This window comes from Balearica regulorum, chromosome 1 (genome assembly GCF_011004875.1).
Source record: "Balearica regulorum gibbericeps isolate bBalReg1 chromosome 1, bBalReg1.pri, whole genome shotgun sequence".
NCBI lineage: Eukaryota > Metazoa > Chordata > Aves > Gruiformes > Gruidae > Balearica > Balearica regulorum.
The window spans coordinates 7,977,623-7,996,442 of NC_046184.1; the positions used below are offsets into that span (position 1 = coordinate 7,977,623).

At 45.1% G+C, this 18,820-nt stretch overlaps 1 protein-coding gene across 8 annotated transcripts in view; it reads right to left on the minus strand.

Annotated features, from left to right (window-relative positions):
- The window catches only part of FRMD4A (FERM domain containing 4A), a 383,039-nt gene that overhangs the window by 183,744 nt on the left and 180,475 nt on the right, over positions 1-18,820 (minus strand). For 2 of the 8 annotated variants that reach the window (XR_012837828.1, XM_075767089.1), the window contains exon 1: positions 9,120-9,627. The exons of the other annotated variants lie outside the window; for them this stretch is intronic. Coding sequence is in view for 1 of the 2 variants with exons in the window: in XM_075767089.1 (XP_075623204.1) it covers positions 9,120-9,278 (159 nt within the window). In the remaining variant the exon portion in view is untranslated. Of the gene's footprint in view, positions 1-9,119; positions 9,628-18,820 lie in introns of those variants that run through there. 8 annotated transcript variants of the gene reach the window in all.

Here is an 18,820-nt window from a genome sequence, read left to right on the forward strand (position 1 = left end):
AAGGAGAAGAAGGAAAAAAGGCAGGGTTTGACATCTCATGACAATTTCCCTCCAATTTGTCCTCATAAGCTTTCCATTTAGGAAAACAGCCCTCCGTGAGCCCACATGAACATGTGCAGGGCATAGGAGATTTAAATTAAGAGTGTTACAGATGAATCAAAGTGAGTGGACACTAAAAATGGGTCTTTATATTTAAACTTCAGACATTATGAATGTGCAAGCATTGGTAAAAGACTTGCTGCAGCCACTTGCCAGTGTCAAATGTGCGTGGAGTTAAAATCCTCTTCAATCCAACCTGGGAGGGACAGAGGGGAGGAAAGAGAGGCAGGACATTCCCTGACTTCAGTGCCTTCTGGTACTGCAACTTCAAGGGCATCAAAAGCTTTGTTCAGTTCTTTTTTGCTATCACATGAGAGTCATCTTTCAAGTGCACAATTTGGGCTTGTTTTTCCCCAAAGCTCCATTGCCCAAGAGCGACTGTTTTTCTCTAAACAATTGGATGCTGTCGGTTGGATGTGAAGAGAGTTTCTGCAAGAGTGTGGATGATTCACAGCAGCATCTTGGATGCAGCTGCAAACACAGTTAGGCAGGATCGCATTAATGGCACTAGTCAGCTCCACCTTTGCTCCAGGAGAACATCAGAAAGGAATGGCTGGCATCCATTGCACAAAGTCTTTGGTGGAGCAACAAAGGCATGTTGCAAATAGAGAAGGAAAAAGCAAGGTTTTTTTCCCATGATCATCTTATTTTATGCAAGAGAAGAAACACCTGGAAGCCTGATGGGAGTGGGCCTGTTCTCAGGCTACTCTGAGCCATATATTCAGGATGGATTTCTCTGTGAGGGAGAAGGGGTTGAATTGAACAAAAATTCTTCAGGCAAAACTCCCCTGCTGGTTTCAATTACTTTAGAGGATTGAATTGTTCACAAATGTCTCTCTGGGGAAGGCAAAGATCTTTACCAAAAGCAGGTTCCTGAGGGCCTGTCCCATTACAGAGCATGTTGTATCAACTGCAGCAGCTGAAACTGGATGACTCGAGTGGCAAGGTTGCTGAGCACTCTGTCCTGATGGCTGCCTACCTTCTGGGGGGCTTCCAGCATTTTTGACTTTAGAACCTGGTCCTTGGATGACATATATTTAATCAGAACAACGTAACTGGTCTCTACCTCACAAGACTGTGGGTGTTAAATACTTTGGCATCTAGTTGGGTTTAGTGATCTTAGCTCTTTCTGGTTTCAGCACAAAGGGGTAGGCATCTCCAGAGAGTGACTTGTACCAAGACCCCCATCTTGGAAGGAAAGAGCATAGATGAAATGCCTAAATTTTGATAACTAAAGGAACATGAGATGTATCGCATCTCATGTTTCAAGACACTGAGAAGAAAATAGCTAAGCCTAGGAAACAGCAGGTCAGACCTGGCTTCTGCAAACCCAGGGGATCCAACAGTATTTCCCTTGCCTTGCTGGTGGGTGTATTTCTGTTATAAGCAGGGTGAGCTGCTAAGGATTGCCCCAGTTGAGATGGTTTGCATTCCTTCTGGAGAGCACAGTTTTCATCCCATGCAGCCAAAAGCAAAGACGGGGCAGGAACGCCCAAGTCACTGGTGGTGGACTTCAAGAGACCTCAGCTTTGGGACAGATTCAAATCTATCCCAGGCTAGAAATAATTCAGCATTGCTTGTGTTTGCTCCTTGGCCCGTGGCCTATATAAACTGCATTGGCAATCCTAATCCATTTATTAGTGGGCTAGAATTAACACCATGAAAGACTTTGCCCATGTTCGTAACGGGGGCAGCCAGAGTCCTCTCTCATGAACAGACTACTACTAAAGATTGAATATTTCTTACAAGGAGGCAGGTTGGAAAAATCCACACAGGAGTACAACAATGCCAAGTAATGTCTCCCCTTTTAAGAGGCTGCTGTATTTCTTGAATGAAAGAAAGCTAAGTCATGAGACTTGACCACTCAATCTCCTCCTACCATGCCTAAAAGTTCATGTAAAGACGGACAGGAGGGTCAATGTGGGTTTAAAGTCTACCTCATTTTCTAGCAGAACTAGACAATTTGCTACAGCCCATGGAAAACACTGCAATGTTGTCTTTGCAAATAATTGGTGAGTGCAAGCTCCAGCCTGGTGCAGCTCCATGTTAGCTTTTGTGATAAGTGGCACAGTGACCCCCGAGGTGATTAATGGTTCAGGTTCAACCATTGCCCAGAAAACCTCTGGTGCCTGTCCCTGCCCTCCAGGAAACCCCTGTGCCTCTTGGCTTGACCCACAGCTGCCTTGGGGCAGTGGAAGGAGAGATGAGACCCCACAAGCTGTCGAGGTGTTTGTCAAGGAGGCAAAACGGTTATTGCCCCAAACTTCGCAGGCGTGTAAGCCCTTTGTGCTCTTCTGGTGAGCTCCACCATGACATTTTGCCTTGAACCCTTGGACATGGGCAAGACATTCCAGGTAGCCCTCTAGCTTTACCTGGACTGGACTGTTACTGCCCTCTCGCCTGACACAGCATGGGATGGAGACCAGCCCTGGGCAGGCTGATTTGGCATGCATTTGGATAAGCACTCATATCTAGCTGGATATTGTGCACCGTTAACATTTTGACCTCCTCTCCACCGACACCGATGCTCTGTGGGGCTACGGTGGGACTGGTGGCAGTGGCACGGATCCTACCAGACTGCCCTGGCCCTTGCCAGCTCTGGAAAGGCAGAGGAAGCCTGTAGCAAATGCTGAGGGCAATTTTACAATGTGTTGTAAAAATACCTGGGGATGGGAATTTATTGAACAACTCTTGTGCTTTCTCCATAGATGCCTTAAGTAGAAACGGCTTGGGGTTCCTCCACAGGCTGTTTTTTTTTTTTTTCCCCTCTGTCTGTTTGGATATGTTTTCTGGCAAAGATGAATTTTTAATGTTTGCGTTTTCTCTCCCCTCCCCTGCCTGTCTAACCCTCTTTGCTTCTGCCTGTAACAAAGATAGGGTGAGAAACTCTGCAAGTCAAAATCTCCCGAGCGGCTTTTGGAAACATGTGAGGCTCATTAGCCCTTTCTGCAGCTCTGGGGCTTTTGGGTGGAGGGTTCTTTTCCTCTTTTTTTTTGTGATTCATGTCGGTTGCTGTGGTTGCTTTTTGTTTTTTTTTTAAGGGAAGCAATTCAAGTCTCATAAATGCTTAAATATGTAGCAATAAAGTTTGAGAAGACTCCAGGGCAGCTCCAGAGCCTGCAGACTAGCTCAGCAAAGAGTGCTGGGGAAAAAAGTCACAGTTACCTCCCACTAAAAGTGCAAATTAGGCAAGCTGAAAGCTGGGAGGGGCCAGATCCATTTAGGATACCTCATGGGATGGCTTTAGGGGGTCCCAAAGCCTCCTGAAAGCCAGCTGCCCCAGAGCATCACGGTGCCTTCAAGAACAGAGCAGCCACCAGCAAAGAGCCCTGCAAGCGCAGCTCTACGGGTGGCACTGGTACCCATGTCCACCGTTGTGCTTATGAGTAGACAATCAAAAACCTGACTGAAAAGCCCTCTGTCCAAAACCAGAAGACAAAGGATCTGGGTTCGCTGACTTTGAGGGAGTCAGAAACAACTTCAGCTACAACCTGAGACCTGGATGATGTCCCATGCTCTCTACTTAGTTAGCTAAAGTGAATTTTGTTGGCTCTTTTCTCCTGCTCACCCAACACTCCCACACACCTAATCCTCGTTTCCTCAGCCTTCATCGTGCTAGAGCTAACTAGATTAATGGGAAATGCTAATATATCAGGCCTGAAAGGAAAGCAAAGAGCTGGTTGTGTTTGAATTCCACATTAATCTACTTGGTGATGAAGCTATAAATCAAAACCTGGAAGTTTTACCAATCTGAAATGATGTGTTTAACATTTCAGCCCTTTCCTTCCTCCCTCTTGCCCAACATTGATTTGCACAGCCTTTTACAGCAGCAGGGCAGTCTTGCAAAATGCTGCTTTTGTTCCTGAATCCCTAATTGTGCTTAGGCATAATAAGATGTCTTCAAGGCAAGCAGGGTGAGGAATGAGACTGAAGCAAGAATGGATTTCCCAAATTGCTCCTTTATGAGGGGGAAGACTGCATTCCCGATAGGTACGGGGGTTGTAGGGATGTCTCAAAGCCTGTTGTGGGGTAGATAACAGCCTGTCCCTTTATCGATGCAATGCCCAGCAGGATGCTAGCAATCACCCAAGTGAACGGAGAAGAAGCCCCAAAGCCCAAGTCCCCAGTGCCCATGGCAGCTGGGTGAAAACCCATTAGCACCCGGTTGTCAGCAGTGGGCACTGTGTAGGAAGCACACCTGAGATGCATTTTCCCAAGCCAAAATAAAATTTCAGGATCTGGAAAATAATGAGAATGAAATACCTGAACATCAGGCCCACGGAGGACATGGTTTGGAGGCTCACATGGCTGAGTACCTCTGCGTTTACACAGATGAAAAACCAGCTTCTGGGCTCCAACACCTGCCAGCTCTGACCCGAGAGGGGTGACATGGAGTTAAAGTAGTGCAAAAACATCCTTAGTACTAAGGGGCCAGGATTCATGGGTGATTGTCACAGCTGGAAACCAGTTAGCGAGGTGGGATCTGTGACTTAATTCTGCCTTGCAGGAGCTGTGGGTTTCTACAGCAGCAGCAACCTCCCTCCTGGGGCTGAGGGTGCCCAGAGCCCCCAGATATCCCTCCCTCATTACAGGACCTTGGCTTCTGCATTTGTTCCTGCTATTGCTCCTTGGGCCTTTATCCTCCTGCTAGCATGGCAAAAGCTCTCTTCTCTTCCTCATTTTAGGTTAACATCCAGTCCCTGAACTCTACAGCCCACCGCCTTCCTCAATGCCATTACCTAGAACTGGATATATAGGGAGCAATGCGGTATTGAAGACAATTCTGCACTTGTGTCTATAGCCTGAAGTCATTAATTTTGTCCATCTCTGCCTCAGTTTCTACAGCAGTAAAACAGGCATGATGTTACTTAACTGCCTTTCCAAGTACTTGGAGTATCAGAAGCAGTGTATAAAAAATACACGGCACTACTGTGTACAGTGTGTAAGGAATTAAATGTCTGTGATATTGGTATTACAGCTCCTCGAGAGACTGCTCTGCGTCCAGCGATCTGCCTCTGACTTGGTAGGAGCAGTTGGTGGGATTTTAAACAGACAGACACATAAACACATTTTTAGTGAAGATGTAGTCCTGGCCTGCCTAATGTTCTTTGACACTGCACAGACATAGCCAGGAAACTAAAACATTTGTTGATGGATTTGGAGATTAAATAAATAGTGAAATATCTTCAGGATGTTCAAATGCAGAACTGACTGCCTATGCCATAATAAACCAGCCCTCCCCCAGCACTTCTTGAAATGTGTTTCCACAAAAGCAGGCACTGTGTTAGTTCATGGGGCCATTTTTTAGAAGGTCAGAGCAGTCAGACATCTTCCGGGCATTGGTAAAAATACACCCGACAGCTCTGTGGCATCTCGCACAACCAACTGACTTACTTAATTGGAAGTTTATTATTTGTTAATCTCCTTTTTCAAATCCGTTTGATCATGCAGTCAGAAAGCCACACGGCAGATCACAAAACACGAAATATAGCAAGTGTTCATCACAATTAAAATATAGCAACTGGTGAATATTAGCCCACTGAAAACAGAGCAAGGCAAGTGGTTTATTCAGACTGTGCAGTCAAATGCATCCCTGGGAATCGCAGAAGACTTGCAGGAGGATTTACTTGCCAGGAAGAGAAATGCAATCTGAGACAGATGATAGTACCTTGCTCCAGGGTGCCCAAAACCTCTAGTTCTTGGATGTTGTGAGTACCACAGCATCATGTCAAAACAATGAGAAATGGAGTTGCTCAGCATCTCTGAAAGTCATATCCAGCTTGGAGTCCAAGAACAAAGAAAAAAATTTTGATTGTTTTAATCTATTTTATAACAACTACTGCTCAGAGCACAACCTGAACAAGCCCAAACTTCCGATTGCTGTGTCAGTTTGGATTTGAAGATTGAAATCTCAAGAGGTCAGGAACCAGTCCTGACCACCACAACCAGCATCACCCCAAAATTGCTATTCCATCTACCTCTGCTAACGCATTGCCACTGATTTCCTGAGAGCCAAGAAAACAAAGTCTCACTTGTCAGAAATAAGGAGAATTACACTGAACATGTTGATGCCTGGAGTGCTTTCTTTTCAAGAACCCATCGCCTGTTGCATTGGCAGTAAATCTGGACCATACCCTCTGTACAGTATTAGCTTTGTTTTTATATATTTTGTAGATGGGACAGTGGAAGGGAGTTACCAAACCCATGGATGTTTTTCAGGGTTTGTGTGGTGGAGACAACAGTCTAGGGAACGGATACCAAAAATTTCTCCAAGTTGGCTTCATACCTGAGCAGCCATGTTCTTGGTTGGTGGTGCAAAGGAGGACCTGAGTTCTGCCCAGCGATGTCTGCACAGCAGCGTGGGTCGTGCTCAGCCAGGAACCCGGCGGTGCGGTACACTGCTGCGGTACCCCCAACTCAGTCTCAGCAAGGCTGAGCCAACAAAAGGCTCCAGAAGCACAGATGTGCTGGAATGTGATGAACTTGAAGAAAAAAAATCATAAAGCAAACTTTCTGGAGTATGAAAAAGTTTTGCTTAATTTCACAAAGTTGACTAATGTTTCTTTTTAAGGCTTTTTCGGTTCTGGTAGCATGCAGAGGTCCTACAGCTGGTCTGCTTTGCTCTCAAGATGCAGTAGCAATAGGGATTAATATATAGCAGCAACAAAAACTAACATGGTCAAGAGCTTATTTGTTCTTCTAAATAATAAACAGAGGAAGAAGTTTCTGTCTCTGGGAAGTGATTAAACTGTCAGGCTTTCTGTCCAAGCAATATTCTACTAAAATACTCGGTCAACATTTGAATTGGAGGATGCTGGCTACTGGAGGAAACGCTGTTAGGATTAATATACAGAAGTGTAGAGGTAGCTATTAGCTCATGCTGACCACTAATAATACCGCTGCTGCTGGCTCTCTGCGGTGATGAGCTATGAGATGACTTTCCCAAGCAAACCTCCACCCAGCAGCGGCTCTCCTGGTACCTGACCCACCATTTCGAGTCCTCTCCAAAGAACTGGAAGCTCATGGGCATTGACAAATAAAGTGACATAGTTTTTACTGAGCTTTTGCAGATGTTCACTGATTCTGTCTGAGAATCGGACAACTATTCAAGTCCATCCTGCCCTGCGACTGTCAGGCTGCATTGATGCTCGTGTAGATGGGAAGGGAGGCACCTTTGCCAGTACCATTTCCCTGGCGACTTTAGCAAAGGGGGATAACGTGCCAAGAACGTGGTATAATGCCATGGTGGATGGCTGAAGATGTGTCCATGTTGTAATGGAAAAAGTGCACTTCATGTCCTCAGTGCTCGCAACAGAGAAAAGTTGTTAAAATATCACTGATCTTGGGAGTTATCACAGGCAGTGGCATCCCCTGATGCACAGTGTATAGGCTGGGATAGGTTATTTGTAGTCTGAATCTGGACACACCTAATAGTTATTCCTTAGTTTCTGAGGATGGTTTTACATGGGTGGAGGTTAAAAAGGGGCTTCAGCATTCAGTGCTCTTGTTTTCCCTCCCCTTCTCCAACTCCACATGTACTAATTTGCTACAGGTTCAGGCTCCTGAAACAAGCTGCAGAAAGCGGATGGGGTAACCCCACACCATAGGCAGCCTCTGCACAGACTGACCTGCAGGTTCACACCAGACAAGACCAAGCGCAAGCCAGGTTCACTTGGAGCCATCACTATGGTACATCTCATGGGGGTGTCAAAGCTGTGCCCTGGGGCCACCAGGGCAATCAGTTGGGATGAGAGTTCCTTCTGGGTAATGGGTTTGTGTTACTGGCTGCAGGCATCTTCTAGAACAAACAAATACTTAAAATAAACACACTGCCTGTGCCTACTCAACTCCAAAGAAGGCCATAAAATCTATTCCTGAAGTCTGCAGAAACCAGAGCATGATTTGAAGCTGGTTCAAAGTTTGCTGAAATTACTAAGAACCTTGCCCTGGTCTCCCTCTAAGCAACACACATGAATTCTACAGGCTTTTAATCTGGCTTCTTCTGTATAACTTGGCTTCACACATGGAGACTTCCAAAGCACAGGAAAAGCAAAATACCAAGCAAATGGGAGTAGCAGAAAATGCCTTTTCCGAATGCAAACACAGATCAGTCAATCCAATGTCCTGCATTAGCCAAACCTGTGAAGGTGATAAATATCGTAATAGATTTGTCCCTGCAGAAGAATAAATGTCTATTCTCACTTGTCTAAAGCTAATAAAAAAACCAGACAAGCTGGATACTAGTTGGTTTACAGCGTCATTACATCTTGGATTCACCTACAGACTGGAATGAGTTGTTATTCAAAGAGGCATCAAGTTCTAGTGCCTTTGCTGTGATGTTCAGATTTAACCCAGTTTAGCCAGTCTCAGAAACACAGATAGTTTATTAGAGCTGTCTTGTTATACCTCAAGCTGCAAGCAGTTAGTGTACCTTTACAGAGAAGCCACTCAACCAAGCCCCAAATGTCTCTATATTACATAAAACACACACCAAGTAAAACGAAAGTTTTAGACAATCAGACGATTCCGACTTTGCAAGACTAAACAGTCAGAAGGCATTGCACAAGTCAGGTAGGGATAGCTAGTGCTACTGCAGTTTAAAGACCACCACATTTGCCCATTTTCCACAGGTTATGTGTCTGTAGGTGTTCTTTCCTCCAGGTAAGTTATAAATTACTCTTGTGCAGCTGCAGGGACAGCTTGAGGATGCAGCACAGCTAGGGCTGGCTGTACTTATGAGTATAAAGCTCAAGGAAAGGGGATATAGCAGACTGACCCTTAATTTGCATTCACTTATCCCCCCTCTGCTCTGTGGGAAGGAGAGTTTAGATCTGTGTTCAGCCGCGGGAAACCCCACCACCATCCTCAAAACCTGCGTTTCTCCTCCCAGACCTCCCCTGCCTGCGGTGGGACTTGTAACAGTCGGTAGGAACGATAAAGGACCCTGTGTGACTCCCCGGGGGGTTTCCCCTCTGCAGCACTGGGGTTTGAGGGTCTGGCCTGGTGTTTTGTAACCCTACCTGATAAACGGCTCTGGAAATGCACCATGGCTTCAACATGAGCTGCAGGACCCTCAGATTTCCAAAGCGGCAAGTCCTCAGAGCCCGGGATGTCAGGCTCCACACCAGGCTGTCCCAGCCGTAGAGCAGATCCTCAAAGCCAAAGAGCACAGCAGCCATGCCAGCTCCCCGTGTGAAACACCCCGAACTCCACGATCAACTAATCCCAAGACGCCTTATATGAACTGCAAGGTTAAAAAGTCACTGCAATTTCCATCAAAAGAGGAGAAGAAAAAGAAAGGAAAAAAAACCAACACCAAACCACCAAAACAAACCCGACAACAAAAAACAGCAGCCAAAATAAACTGTTTGGGGATGTGTCTTTCTCCCTTCACACACGCCCTTCAGGATGTGGTTTCTCCCTCTATGTATCTTCTCAAAGCGAGTTCTGCTGCACCCAGGGATGAGCAGGGAAGAGGTAAAAATACCTCTCCTCACTTAGGAAAGCAATTGCACATCCTTCGCAAAGAGCTTCTTGGTTACACTGCATCACTTCCCAGCTCTCCGCTGCAGAACCAAGAAGCAAACTCGGATCCAAAGTCATCACTTTGCAAGCTCAGTCCTGGGACTCCATCCAGAGGGAGGAAAAAACCGCTCGCTCTCCCTCTGCCAACATTCCCAAGACATTCCAGTATTGGGCTTAACTCTTTCAAACACTTCCAAAGAACAGCTGAGAAGACAGCTTTGCCACATGCAATGTTTCATCCTTTTGTTTCATATATTGACTAACCAATGCACAGTTACACCCTAGTCTTTTTTCCACCCAACTGTCTGTTCTGAAGCCTCTATATGTTTTGGACTCGGAAGGCTACTTAGTCTTTATATGAGACTTATGCAACAGTCTGCAAAACACCTTGTTTACCCAAGGGATGATGTCTTGGAAAGTTGCATGGATTAAATAATGCCCATTTACAATCAGTCTGATTCAGCTGGTGTGGACATATTTTTAACCCTTGCTGAGCTTGCATTCATAAGGGTGGGTCTCCTCTGAACACGCCCAGGAGAATGCAATACAGTTGTCTCCATCTGAGCTGGATGCCAAACCACCCTTTTTAGTCTGTGGACACAAAGATTCACTTCTGGCATCCCTTCCTAAAATAGGTATTGAGAAGAGATCAGTTCCCTGCCTGTTTCCCCCCAAGGGCAGCTTGCCTGGGTGGAGATTTCAATGATGTCAATGTCTATGATGAGGTGGGCTGAGGGAACTGGTCTGGTGAGCAGTCATCATTATCAACACAAGCGTTTTGCAGATCAGTTAAATAACCACAAAATCCATGCAGTTAAATTGCAACAGCTTTTCTGACTAAATCCCATGAGTGCTCCTTCTACCTACATGATAAAGTTTAATAACCAGGTGGGAAGACTGAGGTGGAAGTATTTTTACCAAAAGCACAGTGCAAACCCTTGGAGACAGCTGTCTGTAAGAGCTATTTTTCACTCATTTCATTCTCCCTTCAGAGGAATGTGCACGAAAAGGCAACAGGACTTGGAGGGAGCAGATGGGAGTCAGATGGGGAGTGCCTACATGGAGGCACTTCCGAGGAACCACTTTTTATAGCAGTAGACAAGACAACCCCACTTTGAGCTGAAATCATAAAGGACCTGCACACACTGAGCCCCTAAAGCTGCTGGTTTAGCAGAGCTGAGAAGCCATCATATCCCAAAAGCCTCGATGTCTTCTCTGATTCAACTCCCTGGATGGGGAAGGAGTAGGAATATTCATCTCTGGTTGGTTTTCTGCAGTTCTGTCCCACCCTGACCCCATCCATAACTTGATCTTTGACGACTGGAGGACACAAAGCTAGCAGTGCATCATGATAATGGCGCAAGGATGCTCATCAGCTTGTTGACAGGGCATGTGGAGGGCCAGGAAAATACAGCTGCAAAATTCATATTCTCAGCCTAATTGCTTCTTCAGGACATCATTTTTAGAGTGGCATCATAAAATATGGTAATAAAATCATAATAACATTTCCTTCAAACTTGTTAAAAGCTATTCATTCTGCAAAGTGTAGTTTTCTTTCCTCCTCTCTCTCGCCCTGCCTAACTGTTTGCTTAGTGTCCAGCCTTTGCTACTAGTCTCCCTATACACATTGTCTCTTGGTGATTTCTTTACCTGCCTGTAAACTAGGTAACACACTGCCTCCATTAGCAGCGATGTAGACAAGGGACCAGGAACATCTCCATTATAAAGCCTCATTTGGAGGAAAGGTATTTTTTTTTATTTAACTTGACTAGACAATATTTGCTCCAGGCTACAGCCTGGTGTATAAGATCTCTGCCTGGGAGCACAAGAGAGGAAAAGAAAGAAATGTGTTTGATAAAGGAAAACAGAGGGGGGGAAAGAAACCATAGCAAGTGATTGCTCTGGGATGTGATCTAACCCCTTTGGTATTCTGCAAGGGGGGAGAAGAGGGGAAATGGAGGATATGCTGCAGTTTTAAAATTAGCTCCTCCACATGTGCATCTAGTCTTTCCGTATGCTCGGAAGGAGACTCTTGGCCCCCTGTCCCAACTCAGTAATTACTCAACAGATGAGGGCAGCTCTGAAGAAGCCTTTTCACTCAGCTGATGACATAATCAGACTTTCTGAGAACAGTTACCCTACGTATATATTTAACTGATAGACTGGAGCAGTCTCCTTAGGAGCCACTCGAGTCTATAGGAGGCCCAGTGAGCATTTCAGTGTATAGATTTACCTTCATGATTAGAGCAGATTGTTTGGTTTCCTGCAGAGGTTTTCCTGCTGATTAGACACATACTATTTTTGAGGGGGTAAAAGCTGTCTGAATACAGATTACCCGTCCCACCTCGCAGCTTCCGAGGGAATTGCAACCGCGGATGTTTCTCAGGCAAAGGCAGACCATCCCCTCCAGAGACGGGGGATACACCACCAAAGGTGTATCTTTTCCAGGGACACACCACAGAAGGTGCTCTCACTTATTCAAAAAGGCCAGAAGAGGTCATTGCTACAGGGAATGGCAGAGAAAAAAAATATCAAGAATCAGCAACTTGGCTCTTCTGCTGGTGTACACTTTGAGTAATTTCTGTAAAATCATCTTACATTTCTATAAAACATGTTGAGCTTCACGTTCACTAAAGTCAATTAGGAAAAAAAAAAAGCCCTTTGCACTCTACATAGATCTACAGACATTTGCAGGTCTTTTCAACACAGCCTCTCTAATTATGCGCTGATTATTTCCCGCTGTCTCTGAGAAAATGTCAGGCAAACATTTACTATGAAACCTCCCACGTTTTACTGACAGTCCAAAGGCTGTTACTAGGGTGTAAAAATAGCTCCTTACTTCCCATAAAAAAAAAAACCCAAACCCTTTGGACTGCTGTGTTGTTTCATGGGGCTGTCACTGAGGCTTGAAGGCTGGGGGTGGACTTCCCAACCCAACCCAGCTGCTCCTCACCACAGACCCTGCAAATCAGTGCCGTGCACTGCTGAGGGTAGACGCTGCCTGCACTGGGGGCTCGACAGGTCCGTGTTTTGCCTTTAGGCAGATTGTATATTCTGGCCACGGAAAGAGAAGTTCAGCATCTCTTTCCAGCACGCTCTCGAGTAAATCTCTACCCACAACTTTCCAATGGGTGTGGATGTATTTGGGCGTGTTGACAGACAGACGTGCCGGGTGGAGGGCGGTTTCCTTTGAGCTTGCTGTAGACATACCAGAAACATCCTGCTTCTGCTCAACATACGGCCCCAACGGTCCCTGCAGCTCCAGCCCAGTGTGGTCTTTTAGGTCTTATTTCAAATCCATTACCCTTTTTGATCTTTATTTCTCTATAATGTTAAGAGGATTAATGTTGTTAGATCTTTGTGTCTAAAGTTCCCTTTCATGTTGCAGCTTCTCGCCTTCCTATGTTGGAGATGTTTCTGAGATGTTTAACTAGTTGCATTTTCCTCCTTGTGCCTTAATGACACATCATTTTCGCAGCTGATATGATGGGAACAGTTAGAGATGACCCACAACCAAGTGATCAAACACGCAGAGAAGGAACTGTCCTCTTCCTTCATATGTGCCCACACAGAGCCAGGAGCCTCGGTGGGGACTTACAGAAGTGACATCCCTCCTGTAACTGCACTGAACCACAAACTCTGTGAAGATTTCAAAATGGATGTTCGGCACCAAATCCACTTGAGAACCTGACCCTCTAAGTGTCCTATTCCCGTCCCAAACAAGGTGGTCTTGTCCCTCATGCCAACCCACATGGTCTTCTCTGTCTTTTCCCTGACAAGTGGTCTCGCTGCCACCCGAAAAGGGACCATGGAGGGTTTCTGCATGTCCGGGAGCTTTTGTACTTTGTTCAAATAAGGAAAGGTTTGAGAGAAGGGTTTTAAAAGGAGCAAGAAATGGCATTTGAGTTGAAGAAGCAAATCCTTAGACTTTGAAGCCTATATTATACATGTGTTCTAGGCAAAGGAAACTCACCTGAATTTAAAAAGAGAATGAAAATAAAGTATGGAAGTCCAGACTGCGTCTTCTGAGAGCTTTGATTGACTAAGGGTCTGCTGACCCAATTTTGGATTGCTAAAAGATCATGACCTCAGTCTGGCTGGGCCACAAGACCCGGACAATGATCATGCCTCAACCTTCGCAGACTTGAAGAGGAGGCACAGACACCCCTATCTCACCTCTCTGGAGCTGTAGGTCAAGAAGCTGTACTTGGAAATATCTCCCCAAAGATCTGCTTCCCCATGCAAATGTGATGGCCGTGCCTGCACCACTTCAGTTACCTTCTAGCTCTCACCCATCACACAGTACCAAAACCACAGATACAAACACCCCTCAGCCCCCTGGTCTGCCACCACTGGCAGCCCTACAACACTCCTGCAGAGAAAATGCAAGAAACTGAAGACTTCTCCACTGGTTACATTTTGGGACAAACATCACGAGTCAGAAATCTTGGCCAATTTCCTCAAGATGTTCTCACGAGTCCATATGGCCTAAAATGTTCCATAATGAAATGAACTGCTGCTTCACAGTAATAACTGAATGAAAATTTACTATTCCAGTCATCCACCTTGATCATAACATTTCTAAAGCTCTTTGGAAATGTGAAGTGCTCTGGTAGTGCTAAGTATTATCGTTATGCGAACAGCAGCTCCTTCTGCGTAAGGCTGTACGTGTCCTCCCTTTAGAGGGCTTTTTATTGACTGACACAGGAGAGTATGTCATATCTTCAAATCATACGCATTTCATTTCCTAAAGTAAGCAGCATTAGCAATTTAACAAGGTTTAAAAGTAGGTGAATCCTATAAAGCTGGGCTCGTACTTGTCCCTAATATTCCAGCAGCTAAAGTGATTTCACTTCTACTACGCAGAAACGTGAAAGAGATTGTGCAGAGATTTGCTATTCAATCCTCTTTCTCTGCGAACATTGCGGTGAATGAGTCTGCAGGAGGGGATGTAGGTCAGGACAACGTATTAAGTAAATAGTGTAGAACAGCCGCAGAAAGTGAATGGTGAGATCTTAAATACGATTATTCACTTTGGAAACCCAAGCTTATGATTAACTCTGATCCCGCTGGGGACTGTAACGTCCTGTGACCAGGGCATCCAATCAAAGCAGCACGCGCTTGCACATGCCCATCGCCACAAGGTTTAACATCACGCTGCTCTCTGGTATTATGTGCAGAAATGCTCAGGAGAATTATTTTTGGCCACAAGAAAACAGAAAAAAAAATCATAGCCTGCTTAGGAGGCAGGTATGAACATGGAACAATGTAAAGCTCATCTAGCAGCTGAGCTCTTTTGCCTCCATGTTATTTGCCTGTGTCTAAGATAGCCTCCAGCAAGGTTCAGGAGCGAAGCAATACGAACCTGAAACAAAGCCGTGTTTGGTTCCCCAATACCCTGTGTTCACATCATTTTGAATTATACATTTAACACCCCTTATCAGAAGATGATGGCCAAGCTGTCAAAAGTCAATGGCCTTGGCTGTGAGCTGTGATTTGGAGGACACATTGCGTCACGTTGCAGGTGTCTCTAAGCTGGCACTATTTTCTTGGGAGAGAGGACAAATCTGGTGGCTCAGAAAAAGCCAGTCTGCAGTTTTGCCCTATGGCAAAGATGGATAATTTAATGAAATGCAGCCTTACTGTCTATGCAAAACAAGCCTACATAAAGCACAAATGGCCCATTTCAGCAGAACTTTTTCCTACAACTTATCCTGCAGATATATTTAAGTAGTCTGTCTGATTTGGACCCAGTGGTAACACTCACTGCATTCAATGACCAATACAAAGTCCTTTCTGTTCACAGACAAGAGCTGAGCATTTCATTGGAAAGGAGGAGGGCAAAGGGAACATATTTTAGAAAATCAGTGGTCCAGATTTCTCATGTTTGATCTTGCTTATGGATTGGAAAGCCTGTTCCTGCCTAAGTTAAAGCCCATATATTTAATTTCATAGAATCATAGAATTCTGAAGCTCCTCATAAATGAGCACTACAAATAAATAGTGGTCTGGCTGGTTAGGATGTGATCGTCACTGGACAGAGAGGAAAGATATAATATAAGCAGGTCAAATATAACCTTCAGAGTAGAAATTAGGAGGCATCTGGTCCTATTCTAGAAAACTCAGCAGTTTCCTGAGCAACATTAGACGAGTCACATAACTTTATGGGTCTCCATTTCCTCAGTAGATTAATTCAATGGCATTTGTCACGTGCTATGACATCTCAGGGGAGCTGTTTTACATTAAAAAATAAATATGTGTTCAGCCTGCTAGAGAGCCAACTCATCATATCCCACAAGAGTTATGCAGCAAAAAAGCAGAAATACTTACAATATCTCAGATCAATAATGTACCTTCTGTGTTGAAAGCTCCTACACTATCAAAATGGGCATAACTATGGGTGAATAAATGTTCCCTGAAGTGAAGACTGGTTATGTGTATGTATGTTCCCTGTGGGAGTAGCACTGTATGCATCCAGGCAGTGCTAAATGCACGCAGGGAGGGTGCTGTGGAGGAAGGTGATGGCTCTGTTGGCTCTGGGATACTGAAATCCCAGAGCAAGCCATGCTGAGCTGTTAACACCACAGAACACACTGCATGCAGGCACTCACACACACATTCATGGCATCTTCACTGGGACCGGCTCACGTGGAGCGGTTTGGTTATTTCTATCACCACAGCACAATTAATCTGCAGATGGGAAACTCAGGAGTCAATGCAGGGGGATTACTGAAGCAGATCTTCACGCTGAGACATCTCCCCAGCTGGGACCAGTTAGACCTTCTCAGTAGAGCATAAGAGTTGACCTTCACCTCATTTGCTCCCAAAACACAGACCCCTGTGGGTTTTGCTAATGGAAAATCTCCATTTGCGTTGTAGGACAGCGCTGGATCCATGCCATCTACAGTGATAATGCATGCACAGTTGACAGAAGATGATAACTTGCACTTCTGTTGCTGCTCAGCTTAAAACCCTGTACAAACATCAGCTTCTATTGCCTCACGGTGCTTTGGGAGATTTGTATTTTTGAACTGCTACCAGAGCTGCGGATAAACTGGGACAAGAGAACTGAAGTGCCTGTGTAGGAAAGCCAGTCACAGAGGCTGTCAGTCCTGGATTTCCCTTTCTCTGGCTGTTTTCTATAGCTTCTATTACACCCACAGACCCACCAGCATATCCAGAGGGGGTCCTGAGTTTCAGGAGATATAAATAGTAGCCCAGACTCCATCTGCAGAGGTGGAGTGCAATTAACCAAACTCCCCCATGCTCTGCCTTCCAACGTGATGATTTGGAGTGTGGAATCCAAGCTCACTGTCTGGGTTGTTTGCTCATACCTCCTGAAAAGAGGAGAAAATGGATTGAAAGCTGCCAGATCGAAGCAGCAAGTCAGTCACTTCATTGTCGCTATGGACAGCAGACTGAAGCTGTTCAGAAGTTAAAACAAAGAGGATTTACACTCTTGATTTAGAAATTTATGACTCATTCCCATTTTGGCTGATAGAAGTGGTTGTCATTTCCCCTGCCCCCAAAACATCCATTCCATAAAAAATGAAACCCATAAGCTCTTTGCTGTCCTTATCTTGATGCACAAAGAATTCAAATGTTCACTGTTGCTATCTGGAGCTTGACTTCCTGTTAATTAAGAAGGACATCCTAGTATTTAACAACACAAGATTTTTATTTTTTTTCCACTTCTTCAAGCCAGGCAGAATGTCTAATGATTCTGGGGTTTGTTTCCTGCTTGTAATTAAGTAGGTCACAGCTGCAAAGCAAGAAAACAAGAAAATATTCAGATCACACAAAGCCAAGAACGATAAAATCATTTACAGCTGAAGGATATGGCAGATTTTCTTTTCTTTTTTTTTTTTTTTTTTTAAAAAAAAGGAAGTCTCAAGTCTAAGAAAAACAAATATAGGAACTTTTAAGAGAACGATGAACTTGGAAGTTCTGCCCAAGCACCACAGTAGCTTGGAAAAAAAGAGTGATCAAAACCCAGCTAATGTTGTTCACAAGTTGAATGGCTTTATGTGGTTGAAATAAACTCACTTCATTGCTTAAAGCTGTATATTCTATCCATGCAATTCTCTTTGAACCACATGCAATATTGCCCTCATTTCTTCTGGGCAGTTCCCACCAGGCCATATGTGACAGCCCTCTGCATCTGCCCGAAATGCCATGCTATGCCCTCTCCTGTAGGTCCCACACAGCACACACCCTGTGCAGCTCCAGATGCAATTCAGTCACAGCACAAGCTCTACCCAGACGTGAAGCTCACATGGGACCAAAGGTCTTCTGATCTGCAGCCATGGCTCTTGGTGTTATGTTGCGCTAATTTGTGTCCCACTCCATCTCTGTTTAGCATGGCGAGCTGTTCTTGGTCCCTGCACAACTGCCTTCACCCCACAGACAAGTATTGGCAGCACATGGTCCATTGCCCTTAATGAGCCATGCACACATGGGTTGAAGAACAACCTCTGAAGGGCCCTGACAGTAGGGATAGGAACTGGGGTTTAGCCTTGTCATGGACAGGCATCAACTGACAAAGCCATGCCACAACCTTACAAAGTCATAGAACCGAGGTGTCAGTCTGTGTGAACCAGGCACTTCAAGATGAATTTGGTCCTGACTGACCTAATTTGGGTTATTGCTGGATTCAGGAGGAGCATAAATGACTGCACATTTCCATCATGGTGCTTTTCACAGAATCACAGAATCACAGAATGGTAGGGGTTGGAAGGGACCTCTGAAGATCACCTAGTCCAACTCCCCTTGCTAAAGCAGGATCACCTAGAGGATGTTGCATAGGATCAGGTCCAGAAGGGTTTTGAATATCTCCAGAGAAGGAGACTCCACAGCCTCTCCAGGCAACCTGTTCCTTTTGCCTAGGCTTTGGTATAAACACTCCTCCAGGCCAGTGCTCAGCCAAAAAGAGGGCACAGACAACATCAATCCCACCACCCTCATCTTCTCCAGGTATGGTGCCTGGGACCACTCTGCTCCATCATGAAAAGGAGACAAAACGTGGTACTCAGTGATATGAATGGACCCATTAAGTGGCTGCCTTGGTCTAAAGTGCAACAGAGACATGTCCCAAATGCATTGTAGCTGTAACAATAGGGCTCTTATTCTGTGCAGTGAGAGAAATGGTCTTTGGGAAGATTTATGTCTGAAGCACACCAAAATCAACACTGTTCAG